The 15,285-nt window shown below is 35.2% G+C and overlaps 3 protein-coding genes across 15 annotated transcripts in view; 1 reads left to right on the forward strand and 2 right to left on the reverse strand.

The window, feature by feature from the left end:
* Positions 1-144: 144 nt before the first annotated feature.
* LOC107263824 (glutamate receptor 3) lies at positions 145-3,528 on the forward strand. 4 transcript variants are annotated; one of them, XM_015731452.2, is made up of 10 exons: positions 145-289; positions 434-538; positions 1,338-1,504; positions 1,564-1,872; positions 1,939-2,066; positions 2,136-2,306; positions 2,361-2,569; positions 2,644-2,858; positions 2,920-3,194; positions 3,259-3,528. In XM_015731452.2, exons 3-10 carry the CDS (start codon positions 1,340-1,342, stop codon positions 3,488-3,490), a joined length of 1,704 nt encoding a protein of 567 aa, XP_015586938.1. In that variant the 5' UTR covers positions 145-289; positions 434-538; positions 1,338-1,339; the 3' UTR covers positions 3,491-3,528. The 4 variants fall into 4 exon arrangements, with proteins under 4 accessions (XP_015586938.1, XP_015586939.1, XP_015586937.1 ...); XM_015731453.2 differs by lacking the exon at positions 145-289 and having other exon boundaries at positions 306-538; positions 1,320-1,504; XM_015731451.2 differs by lacking the exons at positions 145-289; positions 434-538 and adding an exon at positions 624-1,258.
* Positions 3,529-3,876: 348 nt separating this feature from the next.
* LOC107263826 (clavesin-2) lies at positions 3,877-10,028 on the reverse strand. Of its 3 annotated transcripts, XM_025081067.1 has the most exons (6): positions 9,287-9,332; positions 8,776-8,894; positions 5,382-5,775; positions 4,990-5,300; positions 4,789-4,882; positions 3,877-4,714 (listed from the first exon to the last, which is right to left on the reverse strand). In XM_025081067.1, exons 1-6 carry the CDS (start codon positions 9,315-9,317, stop codon positions 4,563-4,565), a joined length of 1,101 nt encoding a protein of 366 aa, XP_024936835.1. In that variant the 5' UTR covers positions 9,318-9,332; the 3' UTR covers positions 3,877-4,562. The 3 variants fall into 3 exon arrangements, with proteins under 3 accessions (XP_024936835.1, XP_015586941.1, XP_015586942.1); XM_015731455.2 differs by lacking the exons at positions 8,776-8,894; positions 9,287-9,332 and adding an exon at positions 9,875-10,028; XM_015731456.2 differs by lacking the exons at positions 8,776-8,894; positions 9,287-9,332 and adding an exon at positions 7,011-7,130.
* A 2,684-nt stretch (positions 10,029-12,712) lies between these two features.
* Positions 12,713-15,285, reverse strand: part of LOC107263690 (rhophilin-2) — a 35,251-nt gene continuing 32,678 nt past the window's right edge. For all 8 annotated transcript variants that reach the window (XM_015731172.2, XM_025081123.1, XM_015731173.2 and 5 more), the window contains 5 exons: positions 15,004-15,274; positions 14,728-14,922; positions 14,406-14,635; positions 14,174-14,326; positions 12,713-14,096 (listed from right to left, as the gene is read on the reverse strand). In XM_015731172.2, coding sequence (XP_015586658.1) covers positions 13,896-14,096; positions 14,174-14,326; positions 14,406-14,635; positions 14,728-14,922; positions 15,004-15,274 — 1,050 coding nt within the window. In that variant the 3' untranslated portion in view covers positions 12,713-13,895. The remainder of the gene's footprint in view (positions 14,097-14,173; positions 14,327-14,405; positions 14,636-14,727; positions 14,923-15,003; positions 15,275-15,285) is intronic.

Below are 15,285 nucleotides of genomic sequence, written 5' to 3' on the forward strand. Positions count from 1 at the left end.
CGGTTTTAGGCGATACCAAAATACTGGCGCTAAATCGTAGCGGCGAGTCTGGAAGTAGGATTTGTGATCATCGCCTCCGTTGACAATGTGAATCCCGTCACAGCCGAGCTAAACGTGAACACGAACGCGTAGCTTGGCGGGCAGAGGTTCTCCGCTACTCCCTGCTGGTTCCCAAAGCAACCCTTAGAAATATTAATAAAGTAGGTGTTTGGAACATTAAAATAATTAATTAAATCAATAAAGTAAAATATTAACCCTTAAAAATCGCAAATTTTGGCCAAACATAAGTGTTGTTATCTAACTTTATTGATTTCATTAGTTATTTCAATATTTCAAACACTTAATTTATTAATATTTCAATTTGAGCATAGCTTATTCAATTTTGATCTACACTATTTGTCCTCAATCTTATATTTTGAATAAATTTCAATAGTAAGTCAAGATCCAGTAATATTTGCTGCATGGTAGCACACCTTGTTTCCTTTACACCATGATATAAACTTATTCTTTTGCATTTGGGACGTGCTCTATATAGAAGGTGAGTAAAACATATAACAAGATCAACTTTCCGAACATAATGAATGATATTAATTTACGCCATAAGGAGCACTTATGTTTCGTCACTAACCATATATAATTCATCAAAGTGAATTTATGCCTATCACAATCTTATTCGTTTCTTTCAAAAGTGTCCAGTATTATTTTTATTGGTCTTCAATTTTCAATAACATAATTAAAAATAAAAGGTTGTATTACTGGGTATTTATCATCAAAATATTTTTAACTCGCGACTGGCCGACTGCTTAGAGTTAGTCATAGAAGGAGAGTTACGTGTTTCGTTCTAACAGAATCGATAATGAACATGAATGTACTACTATTCGAACTTCATCAATTCGTTATATGAATATTACGTAGGAATGATTGACACAGACAACTTCAATGCAGAAATGCATCTGAATAAGTTACAACTGTCAGAAGACATAATCGACGGTTATACAGGAGAATCTTTCATTTTTTATATATAGATCTTAGCTTATAAATCGTATTCTCTCCATATTAAAGTTCAATGTGATCGAATATCAGAGAATCAGAAGGAAACTCTAGCAAGTCTGTATACGTCAGAATATGTTACTAAAATGTTTACTCGTATTAAAATTAATTACAATTTGCTTATCGTACGAAAATGAGTTCATCGTCGATTACTATAAGCACAAAGAAATATCGAGGATCGTCGGATTTTTCTGTGGAAATACAACTAGTAATAATACATATGACTATTTCAAGTGACACCCTATAATATCAGTATATTATTTACTTAGATAATTCCTCTGTCGCAGGAATGTTTAAATTAATAAACAAATTCAATAATTTGGAAATTTCCGCCGCGATGCCTTTATTAACTATGGATTTTAACGTGGAGAAATTAAAAACAAGTTACTGGAAAATTGGAATCATCTTAGATTTACGATGTCAAAATAAAAATTTTGCTGGCTTCATGTCCGAGGTAAAAAAATTCTTTGTTAATTAACACTACCGTTATTATATAAGTGATATATTAATTAGACTGCAGGACATTATACCTATACAAACTTATACAATTGGCTGATTCTTGGAGAAAGTCTTGACAGTGTGTTGCCTCGTTTAAATGACAGTACCTACAGTGTGGTAACTGATCTTGTGATAGCAACTCCAATACTAGACGGTTACGTACTCCATGACGTTTACAATCCTTCGAAATACCACGGTGGATCATTGAACGTCACGGAGCTTGGCGACTGGCATAGAAGTTCAGGCTTGAATATTACACTGACACACAGTAAATTTAATAGACGTGCAAACTATCATGGAATGATTCTGAGAGTTCTTACTGTGGTAAGTATTAAAGATATTTAAAAGAAAAACAATAATTCGTATCAATAAAAATATTTATCCATGCAGACGCAGTTTAAACCGAACAATACTCGACTGGAGGATTATTTAGAAGATTATTCAAACAAGTCAATCGATCTTATGTCCAAATTTGTTTATCCCCTGATGCAACATTTATGTGATATTTTTAATTTCACGTATGTAACAGGCATTGGATTTTAAATATTAATATTATCCTATACTTGTCATATTTATTATTAATTTAGGATGGACCTCTCTACAGACTTTTATTGGGACGAAATCGCAGAAAATGGATCTCATACAGGAATGATGGGCATGTTAAATCGTGGATTTGCCGACATAACAGGAAGTCCTGGGGCCATTAATCAAAAGAGATTTCCATTGGGTGAATTAGTCATGCCAATTTGGAATTTTCGGTAAAGTCAAAATCTATAATTGTCAAGCTGATTAAAAGTCATGTCTTCTTCTAGGACATGCTTCTTCTTCTTATCTTCACCGTTGAGATCAACAAATGAATTGCTACAACCATTTTCCACTGGTTCTTGGTATGCTACTGGAGCCCTAACCATACTGATCGCTTTGATTCTTTCTATATCATTGGCTTTCGAGAAAATTGATCATTGGATTCGGCAGTACGGAATCGCTTTATTTTCTACCATATGTATACTCTGTCAACAAGGTAGCAAGAAAAAATATAAAATATAAAACAATATACGAATATACTTTATGAGTTTTATTTATATTTTTATTTAGGATCCTCGGTGATTCCGAACTTCTTGACTGGTCGCTTGGTGTTCCTGCAACTGTTATTCTTTAGTCTACTAATTTTCAATTATTATTCCGCTTGTATTGTTTCGGTTCGCTTAAATCAACCATTGGATAAGATAAACGATTCGCTTAATGAACTTGCTGAAAGTAACATGGATATTGCAGCCGAGCGTATTGTTTACTATGATTATCTACTGGAGGTAAGTTATTTATTTCTTTCGCATAAACGGCCTGTTATGTTATTTTGTGTTTTTGGTAAAGACATCCACAGATTGGGAAGTGCAAATGCTGAAGGAGAAACGTTGGTCAAAGATGTCGGATGCTAAAAAATATTTACCACTAGAAGAGGGTTTGAAACGTATTACTCGTGGTGGTTTTGCTTACCATTGCGACCCCAATAGAGGATATCCTCTTATGGAAAAATTATTCACTTCGGAAATGATATGTAGACTGTCAGAAGTGCATCTGTATCACCCACAAGGACTGGGAGCATGGGTGGGTCACCACAGTCCGTTTCGCGAAATCGCAAGAGTCGGGTACGAATATATTTTAAAGATATTTCCTTTTAATTATGCTAAAAATATTTGTAATGCATTTTAGATTAGCAAAGATCAATGATATGGGACTCAGAAAGCGACAGGCAATTCGTTGGAGTGCAAGAAAACCAATCTGTGTAAATGTACAGCAAACCGTGAACAGTGTGACATTCACTGAAATAAAGGCGGCAATTTTTTTACTATTGCTGGGAGTTATGCTGTCCCTCATAATATGCCTGCTAGAGAATATCATATACAACTGGAATACGAAGAAACGGTACGAGAGAGATAATTAATTGTAATAAATTTTGATCTGCAACTAATTAAAGTTTAAATGAAAATTTATGCGTACTTACTTAAATCATAAAATTACGTTTTACTTTATTCGTTATCAAAACCGTCATTACCTGTCATCTTAGCATATATCTATGACGTCGTAAGATCTTCCTCTTCTTCCGCGGAACACGCAGCACACTCCATTGCGTTTTATAATAACAAAATATTAGAAATATAAGATTCGTTGATTGGCAAAAAGGTCGAATTCAGTTTAACCTTAACTTCCGTCATTCTGTCAAATACGCGCAGTAGATTCGGCATCGCGAAAAGCGACAATAGTTTCGATGTATTTTCGATTTGCGGAAAATAACTCTGACATGGATGCAAATAATATTAGATTTCTCAATTGTCAATAGTAAAGTCAAAAAGTAGACGTTTAATGTGACATTCTAATCTTTTTAGCTACGAGGAGTGAAAGTTTCATTAAAAATGAAAAATAATTGAATATTCTTAATTCTAAGCGACATTGAAGCAATTGACTTTTTCAAAGAGCAAATCTTAAGAGGTATCTTTAACAAATGCTATATATATATATATAGTTACAATATAATTATCTGACCCCTTATGTCTTTTGAATCGACACAGAATTCATGTAGGTAACTTTTTCCACCGACAGGACAGTACATATTGTCTGTAGAAAAGACTATGCTATTTAGGCTACTATATAGGCTCTCTTATATATTATACATGTCTATATATTAAAGTAAAATATATTCTAAAAATATAGCATTGAAAAAATATTTTCAAAATTGAACATCATCACTTTCATACCCGGTTACATTATATACAAGAAATAAAGCCATTGATACAAGAGCAAATGTGTCGATTAAATGATAGAAATTGCAATTAAAATAATTAACCTCATTAGATGTTCGCTATATGCTGGTATTGTGGAAGACACGAATGAGTTCTATTTTAAAAATAATTATCTGTCACAGTTGTTCCCATATCAATGATTGTAAAACAGAGTCCGAGCTTATTAAGGATACCTTAAAAAAAATTTTAATTCCTATCCGCGCTTCAGCCGTCACGTTAATCTACCTCCAACTTCCGGAAGGAACCGGAAATCCCACCCAAACCTTCGCTCGAAGCAGCACAGCTGTCCTTTGGTGAGATTTCAATATACATATCATCAAGTGCCTTAAGCTGGTCCCTCTTCGCGTGTAGAGTTTTTTTGAAAGAAGCTGAAGGGAGTCATCGTTTTCAATAAAAAAATATTTCCAAAAACATAGAAAAACGTTCCATTAAAAACACTTACCAATCATTTCCGAAAGTGGTATTTTGCCGCCATATTCCTTTGGTAGTATCTTAGGATTTATGGCTTGCTTGAGCTCATCCAGACTTTTGTGTATCTACAATCACAAAGTACAATGTCACTACCAGTTTAATTATGTTAAAACATTGTTCAGTGCTTCGTTAACCACTTAACACCTAGATCATAACCATAGAATCAACTTACATGGATACGAGCTCTGAGCTTGTCGTTGAGTAGAGAAACGGCAAACTCAATGATCTTAGTGGCGCAACTGGGTATATTGATGAAGTGGGTCTCCTTGTGGCGCATAGGTGTGCTATTCTGAATGCACCTTAACATGTTTCTGATATCGGTAAGAGACCAGGCGCTCACGTGTCCCATGGTAAGTCCTGATTCATCATTTACATGAGTATAACCCCGGACTTGATTTTCTTCATGATCCATCAGAGATTCTACTACCAGACTGTGAGCCCTGGCCATTTGGGCAGATGTGTATTTGTATGGATCGAATCGTCCTAATGTCAAGAAAAGTTCAATTTAATGTGAATTTACCATAACTTAAGGAAATAACATATTTTGTAATTGAAAATATTTACCAGCACAGGAAAGAATGACTTGACGTCCATTCTCATCCCTTTCCAGTAGAGGCACCAAGTATCCACTATCAATGATGGCCTCGATGTCAGGATCTTCAATGTCCAAATTTTGAAACCAATTGGGATATAATTGTCTGATAGTGAGATAACGTTCGAGCATATCCTGGGCCATAGGTACACTGAATTTCTTAGTTCTGAGAAATCTTAAAAGAAAGACAGCATCAGTTCTACATTTTCTTATGGTCGGATGCTTTTGAATCCAATGTCTGAACTGTTCCAAGGCCTGCTCTCTTGTCTTCTCATCTTCTCTGAGTTCAGTCCTAGCTGCAACTTGAGCCTCATTACTCAGGCCACATTCGTAATTAAATTCTTCATGTCCACCCATTCCCATTGTCTGAAATTAAAAAAAGGGACATTAAATTTAATAAGCACCATACACAATTAATGACAAGACAATTAGCATATACACTTCTATACAATTTATTATTTGCACATTCTAATTTATCCAATTCAACAAGATTCGTCGCAATAGGGATATCTGCATACTCTAAGCATACTTCAACATGTTGTAATGTTTATACAGACATAAGCATTTTTCTCATAATTATTTTATAAGTTCCAATCAGCTGGTTGACAGTCAGGGTAAAGATGGAGCTTAGTCATCGCTTAACTTATTTGCGAATACTGAATTACTCTTATTAGCATAACTCAGTATAGGTACAGCAAAATGACTTTTTTTTTTTGTTAAAACCTGTGAAATTGTGACATACTACAAGTAATAATGATACGATACTTTCATTATTGTGTAATGAGTATTTGCCTTTGTTTATACCCTATACAATGGTGAAGCCTTAAAATTTTTTTAAATTCCTAAATTATCATCTGAATACGATAAAGTGAAATCAAAGTATGAAGCACCTGTGTTATGACAGAGTGAAAAGAGATTTTAATTTAGTGTTACACAATTCATCGACACTTTTCGTTATGTTTGGCAATCGATAGTGAGTGTACGAAAATGAAAGTGAACCAAGCTGTAAGAGTGTAATGAAACGTGTGTTTACGCATGTATATATACATGCACGTATATCCAGCATACAGCTTTCTATTTGAAGTTGCAGATATCGAGACACAAAAGTAAAGATACAAGCAGCGAGATCAGTCAGATCAGTTATAAAATTTGCCTTATTTTTATAATCGATTAGTATTTAAAAAAATAATTATTTACCATTTCCACCAAACAGTAAAATTATATAATAATATTAAATTCAGGAGAAAATTAGGTTTATTTGTAAATTTGAATTGTTTTGAAAAAGTATCGCAGTTAATTAGGCCAGAAACATGAATTTTACTTAGAATGTGAAATTTTATTGTAACGCAGAAAGGTCGAGATCGTTTTTTTCGTAAGGTAATTAAACGAAGCAATTGATTGGCAGTGCAATTGCAAATTGTAATTATACTTTCGCTCTAGCCTAAGAGTATTTATATGGTTGCTTCTTGTCAAAGGAAATCGACAATGACCCGCGTGTTTCGAAACTAATTATTTATTATTAATTTTCAATCATATTAATTTCGTACGGAATTGAAATTTTTTAATTTCCCCACTAATCGTAACGAACACTTGGTACACACCGATGCTTCTTTTGTACAGTAGTAAAGCGAAGGTAACGTGTCAGCCGCGGCTGCTACGATGTTCACCAGTCGATCACTTAAACCAAAGTAACCAGCCTGCACAGACCGTCGAGCAATTTAAGGAGAGTGGACGTTCGAATTTTCAGGATCCCAAGAGCACATTTACAATTTACCAATCACGCTTCGCTCGTTACGATCGTTTCCGTGATTTCCATGAAAAATACCACAAAGCACTAAACAACTTTCAAGATCAGGTAAAACCATAGAGGTGGTGTTACTGAATTACAACTGGCAGATACCATTTGGATTTTATATAAATATTGTGAATTTACATTTCAGGTTATTTTAACGCTTTCACCATACGCAGGACGTATGTGCACATTTTCTTCTAAATAAAATGGACATATTAATTTGCATCGATCAAAATCTAACCAGTATGAATACCGCACTGAAACACTATGGAACAAGACCCAAGTTAACTTTGGTTCTAGCGTGCTGAATCCACACTGGTAAGATCTTCGGTACAGACGAAGATTCACTTTCTTCTCGTAGCCTTCTATTTTGCTTTCTCCTCGCGTCTCTCTGGACCGCTTGAACGAGTAACAGGGGCACTTTTTTTCATTTTTTTTTTCAATTTTTTCCCAATCGAAACAGTTGGCGTTCCCCATCTGACTGGAGAAATTATTTTCGTAATTTTTTTCTCATAGGTCATTTTCAAAATTGAATGACATTAGAATTCAAGTTTTTTTTTTTCTTCTATGAAAGTACGTTATTAATAAATTTGTTCAATGATTTGCCAGCAAGGTGGTAACGCGCGGCTATCTTCATTGTCGCTCACTTGAAATTGCGACAGTTTGAAACCGTCCGTGACTTGTTTGGCTGAGTGATAGTTGTTCATTGATTTTATATCGTTTATTGCATACACATGCGTTTTTAACTCACGCTAATTTCTCATTGGATATCCTGCCGTTCGATTCGCTGGATGATCGCAGCCAACAAAACGTGAAGATTATAATCTTGTAGATGAGAAAGTATTTTTCGAAATGCCTTTATCGAGAGTTAAGTGATATCGTGACTGGACGCTTCGTATCACCAGGAAGAAAAAAAAGTAAAACAAAGTAAAGGAAATGATTCGACGAGTCATTTCAGCACGTTAATTGCCGTGTAAAGTAGCCTTTACGACTTTCCCTGGTTTGCAGCATTGTATGTCAATCGTTTCACTTCCAAAATTGTACATATTTGAAGCGATTAAATAATTGTTCTCAGCACCTAGTTCTAGGTGACCTAAACAACTGGCTAGATTAAAAAATATTTTTTTCAAAGTCTAATAACTTGAAAGTAAAAAAATAATTTTGGACCTCTAAATGACCATTATACAGTTAAGATATCCTCAAGATTTTCCATTAGGTTCAGTAATCATTCAATTTCACATTAGGAAAAATACGTAATGTAATTTTTCCATTACGTGCTTCCTTACGATACTAGATAAACATCCTTCGAATTATTTGTTAAACCGTGACCTGACACAATGAATCTTCACGTGGATCAAATTACGTTCTAAAAGAAACAATGCATTATGCAAGAGGTGAGAATACTTATGCTAAGAAATTAGCCATTGGATGGTTTACGTATGGCAATGAGCCATCTGCCATTTGGAATGCCAACAGAATACAAATTAAAAAAATGTTATTGGACGATACCACCTCAATAACCGCATTCACGGACCTTCGATTTATTTCTCAAAACCTTCACCCAGTATAATCACCTTTAATATCTCAAATCCGTTAATAACAATTTTTAAATCTACTGCTCGTCCTCTGCTTAGTAGAAATTTGAATTTGTCTTTCGGAATCTGACTGGCTGTAACATTCGATAACTTGTTTTCTAGAACCGTTAAAACAACACAATTTATATTAAAAGATCGTACAGACCAGACTATATAAATAATAATTACCTATTACAAAATCTAAATATATGAATGGCTTAAGGAATTTGTCAATTTATTTTCATAAAACCCAACGCTTTTTATTCGTATGGAATTACGAAGTATGAAGGTTATATGTCGGAAAGGCAATAAGAGTTAACGAACTTTACTACAGCGATGCGCATGCGCGTTGCCCTTTCTAATATCTGACACAAGGATAGTTTCATTTTGAAACATCTCATAATGCATTCTCAGCGTGCAGCCGAGTGTCGCGATTAAAAAGTGTACGGTAGCAAGTCGAAAGATAAAAATGACCTTGTTAGCTACGAAGTCAATGAAAATTTCAACGTACTGCGGTGTGTTACACTTTCCAAGTGGGACATCCACGAGAAACGCCTTCCATCTTTGTTTTTTTTTTTCATCAGTTCTTTCAGGAATTATGGTACGTTTTCCATGAGTCCTTTTAACAGCGTGACAACAATGGCCAAATTGTACGTTTTCGTCGGCTACTTTATGTGAAAGAACCTTTATTTAGTCGGTTCTCGCGGTATGCGATAAAATCTTGCCGTCCTACTTCTGATAAAGTGTATGCGCACCCGGTTACTATACGTGAACATATCCGTACGCCATGCACACGTTATAGTAATTTTATAAAAATGAAAATACGAGTTCTGATTATATCGACGTTAACGAGTTAGCAGAATTATAGTATGATGTATCGTTAAACTAACTTTCTCTCAAGTAATTTCTAACAAATCCATTTTATTAGTTTAGAAAAATATTTTGTCTTGCTTTCAATGTCTCGGAAGCCACAGTGAAGATCTTCAAAAGTACCGAAATCTTCAAAGATTTTTTGTATACACTTTTATTCCATTCAATTTAGCAGGTTATTAGCATACTAATTTAAATAATATGTTAAAATATTCAAAAAGCTACTCACCGAGTGATGATTCCTTAGCAAAAATCTTAAGCTGCTATGGCTGCTCGGAGCGCACGTCTTTCCCCTTGGTAGCCTAAACCGTCACTGCGCGAGTTGCGTGAGAAGAACCAAGCCAACAATCAGAAGAGAACATTGTTGTCTCCATATTTCCGGCGAGTGGCAACTGCGCATGCGCGACTCCACCAAGAAGCAACATTTATAGCCTCTATACCCTTTCTCTATGGAGTACCTCTAAGAAATACTCTCCACTAAAATAGGAAACGTTATGAAAAATCATCCCGTATACAAGCGAAAGGACAAAGAAGAAGAAGAATAAAACATTGAGGAATTCTGTTATCAAATACCAATATTTGTTATGATTTTTCAAAATACTGACTTGCCAATAAAACAGTTAATTTGATTACAGTCCAATCTAAGATATGACTTACTGATCTAAGGGATCACGTACTTTTATGACGCAATGTTATGATATGTAAATTTTGTGTAAACAAAAACAATAATCGTCGATTGCTCAGTGAATTCTAAGCGAGTTTATTAAGCATGCATAGGCTAACATTTAAAGAGATTAAAAAATTGACTAAAACTGGGATGCAGAGCGACTGTGCTAAGTCGACCAGTAGGAGTAGGTAGTACCACAACTTTCACCAAGCAAAGAAGTCCTCGCTCCGTGCTGACGATTGCATAATCAATCTAAGTCACGTGTTCTTAGGTTATGAAGGTCTTAAGTATAGTATAGATTAGACAGATCGTGAAATGCTGATCTTAATCTGTTCATCCCTAACCTATTTGACGAATCTCTCTTGAACTTTTTGTGTATTTTTTATCATTTAAAAATAATCGACACGTTAGACTTTCGCATGAATTCGGTCTAGAACATCAAGAAGCTACGAGTTAATACACTTTTTATAGGGATTTTTAGGGAAACGAAGAGAGACAGTGATATATAAAGATCAGGCGTTATGCACGGGTGCCTCATTGCATTTCATGAACCTTCGTAGTTCCGCCGAGGCAACTTTCACTGCTTCACTATAAATAAAAAGAAAAAGAAAAGAAAGAAGAAAGGTTCTAAGGAATAGTCTAGCCTTCTTCTCAATTCCAGACTTCGTATGCAACTAAAAAATAAATTTTAATATATCGACAGAGTATAGATACAAATATGATTTCGACGATTTCGACAAAGGGAAGAGATACTTCCAGAATTCTTACAGGTTCGCGCATGCGCATTAGGTTCGATTCTGACTGCAGTAGTTGTACATGCGAATTGCTTAGTGCTTGTTTGGAAAATCTTGAAGCTTTCGTTTTCAAGAAAACTTTTGTCTTTTCGTTTACCCCGGAGGTTGAGAAGATTTCGTTTCTCTCGTATGCAAGTGGAAAGTTTACGAAAATCGGGGAAAAGTTCGAAAGCCGAAATACTCCAGGGAGGTTGTGGAAATTGCAAGGTATCGAAGGGGAAAGCGAAATCGTGAACAGAACGAACTGAAGTCAATCCAATATATGCACGACCACGTATTGATTTTGTAATGATGAATTTTGATTGGCGTGAAGTGCGTTACGTGAATCTAATGGAGCCACGATGTTGTATCAGTCATGACTACGTTACCAATTAGTACTTCAGACTTTTCCACGCATTTAAATGCTATTTTATGTATTTTATGATGTACGCGTGCTTATCAGCAAGAGATGCATGAGTGCGGATCTTCTGTCGGCTAAATTGCACTGAAACTGTATGTATATCTTATATCCCAAGAATAACTTGATATATATATTATATATGTGTATAAATATATATACACACACACATACACGAATGAGGATTGACTGCACTTTCTCTGCTGACCTTAAAAACCGGAACGACAATCGACTGAAAAGAAAGTGCATCGCCCTGCACTCTAGGCTAGTGACTTCCAGTTAACTTCCAAATGAAATTACCGCGTTACTCTCTTTCTATTATCCAGTATCCGCCATGATTGTGACTTCATGCTAAATAATTAGTCTTATATAATGAATTTGAATGACAATAATTGCGAACCTGTAGCTCTTCTAACAGTCGTACCCAAAACGATTAAGGATTAAAATTACCAGTGCAATTGGCAGCTATTCAAACTTCATAACCGCCTCTTGCGTGATGTATTCGGCAGTTTTATTAGTTTGCTTACGAAATAAGAAAGGTTAATAGTTGTGACATTGATGTAACACGTTATCCTCGATTGAGAGGAGCATGACAAAAATAATAATGATTTCCTGCCTGTACCAAAGTCCCCGTATTGTAGTGCGCATTCTGCATTGCATTTTATGATCTCCATACGTGTTATTAACCACGTTTTTAATTTATTTGACCATGGTCTAGACCTTCAAAGTAAATAGACTTTGTCGTTTCTACCGTGTAATTAAATCAATGGAAGATTATGAGATTTGTCTTAATTAGCATTTTTTGACATATGAAATATGTTGTGCTATTGAACACATCTATGAAATATTTACAAATTAGGGAATATTCTCTACTCGTGATGTTAATCCCTGAGATAATTGTTTGAGTTGAATTTAATAAATTGTAAATATTTGCATTAACTTTAGCATTCAAAGAGATTTTTTGTAGAAGCACTTCAAGGTCATTATTTGGTCATCTTACTTAATCTTTCAAAACGAGAGAAAGAGATGATAAACCTCCGGTCAGAGCTTCATAATGCAATAGAATTAAACATGGATATTCCAAAGTCATGGATACCTTTATCACAAAAGTTTCTATATCAACGTTGTCTTATGTAACATAATGGTTTCTGAAAATATTTCTTAAAATAGCATATGGTACATTGCATCTGGGAAATGAAAAGTCGCAGATTTTTCAGAATTTTTCTTTTCAATACATCATTCTTAACAGTATTTCATATACAGTATAAGACAATTATATAAACACTAACGGGTAGGGAAATCGTTAAGAAAATCGCTGAAGTCGCGAGAATTTGTGTATTTAGTAGCGGGTTAATTGTAATCCCTACAAATAATTATCATTTTTGTGGTTAGAAGATTTCTAACTCAGCAAACACGTTTTTCATATTTATATAACTTTTCCATAGCTGCTGTATAACGACGTAGAATTTATGTCGTTGATATGTAGCTGTTACAAAATGTGTTTGCTGGGTAACGATACGAAAAAAGTAGATCTACCAAAAGAATGGATATGCAAAATCCACTCTTGGTGGATTTACTTTACTTTTTCACGACATCCTAGGTCCAACTGCCTTTTAGATTTTTTTATCTCGATCTTTCGAGAAAGGCGTGGCTCGCTCTATCTTGGTGGTGAGCTTACACAAATTATAAATTTGTAATACGATTTTTTTTCAAAATCCCCGTTAACATTCATATGGCAAATTATGAATAGAACATACTAATGTTCTATGTATTTATATATATACAGTATTTAGTATGTACCATACTATTTTCAATAATATGATTATTAATATTAAACGTATTAATGTACCTTATAGATGCATGTAACTATTTGTATGAATTATACGTCTACTCAAGTATGACTATGTACATGCGTGTATATAAAACACTATTTATTCTCTCAAACGAGTTTTGTTCTAAATGAAGCCTAGGCTAAATTTAACCGGCTAGTCGTACTTAAGGTAATTCAGCTTATAATTTGGCAACGACTTTCGAGCGAAACTTTTCCGTTATGTAAAGTCTTGCAACTTTAAGTGAAATAACGAAATTCATAAAAATTCCAGATTGTTAGTATATAAAAAATCATGCCATTATACATTTCCACGTACGTCGATAATAATAACTCGTCTGTGTTATCGCCAATCGTATTTACAAGTTTATGAATAAATTTTAAAATCAAAATCTGATGACAGTGTTTCGTTAAGAAATCATGTAAACATGTATAAGTACAAGTGTAGCAGATAAACATTTATACACCGTTGTCTTTATCATTGATATAAAAAATATAAATTCTGACTCAAATGCAATGCATTAACTTTGCCAGTCGCTGCAGATGCCGACAGCGAAATCTGGATCATCTGAGGATCACGTTGTCAAACGTAAGATCTCTGCTGTCACGTTGACCACCTGATTTTTTAAAAGGATTCCAAGGAAGTCTTCTGGCGACGTGAGCTGTTGTTACTGATCCTGCAGGACTGGGCTGACCCGAAGAGACTCCTGAAGAACTGCTTGCGGATACGCTTCCTTTGTCGTGGTGACTGGCTTTCACTGGTTTCTAAATGTAACCAAAGAATTTATTCTACCTTTGTTGCTTTTTCAGAACTTATGCTAAGTTTAGATCGTGAAATTCACCTTTAGGTAATTTCTATCCATCGGTGTAACTAATTTCAAACTGATAGAATCCCTACACTGTTTAATCAGTCGTACGACCTGATCGTGTGAAGCCCACTTCACGTCCTTATTCCCAATGCTGACTATGAAGTCGCCTTCTTTCATTCCACCCAGCTGTTACAAAAATTAATTTTTTAGTTACTTTCTTTCTTCTCTCTACAAATTATCTATGAGTACAATATTATCAACTGACATCCGCCAAGGAATTGTGATCCACAGCTGCAACGATAACAGGTGCGTCCCCACGGACGCTAAACCCAAATCCTTCACCACCAGGACCTCTTTGTAACTGAACCAATCTAGGAGCAGTCCAATGCCTTTTAGCAGAGAAAATGGCCACCGGTCCCAATGATCTAAATAGATCATCCACCCCGTGCTGACCAAAGTCCGGATGCGTCAGACTGAGTTGAAACTTGGTAGAGGCTAGAAGCAACAAAACATATGACCATCAATTAAACCATTAAATTAGTAACTATTTAAATAAATTAACTATAATCAGGCGTAATGTTGTGTACCAAGTATGTGAGGAGGATCAAGAAGTTCTCGAAAATCGTCTTCTTCGCCCGATCTATTGTAATCCTCAAGAGTGGCGTCCTGAGCTCTCTTCAGTAACCTAGCTAGAGCCTGCTTCCCTTTAAGTTCTCTACACATCCTCTGTAACCTTTGACTCTCCTCGTGAAGTACCAGAGCCTCCCTTAGATGTGCTCGTCCTGTGTACAGAAATTATTATTAGCTATAGAGAATATTATTCAACAGACTTTTCAGAATACAAAAATTTATGTTCATCTTACCCAATAATTTACGTTCATTGTCGTCCTTTGGGACTGTCACATCCATCTGTGTCTTTCCATCGCTCTCTTGGATATGCTCCAATATGAGTCGCGTTTCGGTACGAAATTCAGCGATTGGTCGGTCAAGAAGACCGGCTGCGCAGTGCTTATGCGCAAGAGCGAGATGATGCTCACGTTTTACCAGCACAAGTGATATCCACGATTCTGGTACGTAATCACGTACCGGTTCCCGTGATATAAAACCGTGAACATCATTATATACGGCTGCTACCTGTAAAATAA

This window comes from Cephus cinctus, unplaced genomic scaffold, assembly GCF_000341935.2.
Source record: "Cephus cinctus unplaced genomic scaffold, Ccin1 Ccin1_scaffold0160, whole genome shotgun sequence".
Classification (NCBI taxonomy): Eukaryota; Metazoa; Arthropoda; class Insecta; order Hymenoptera; family Cephidae; genus Cephus; species Cephus cinctus.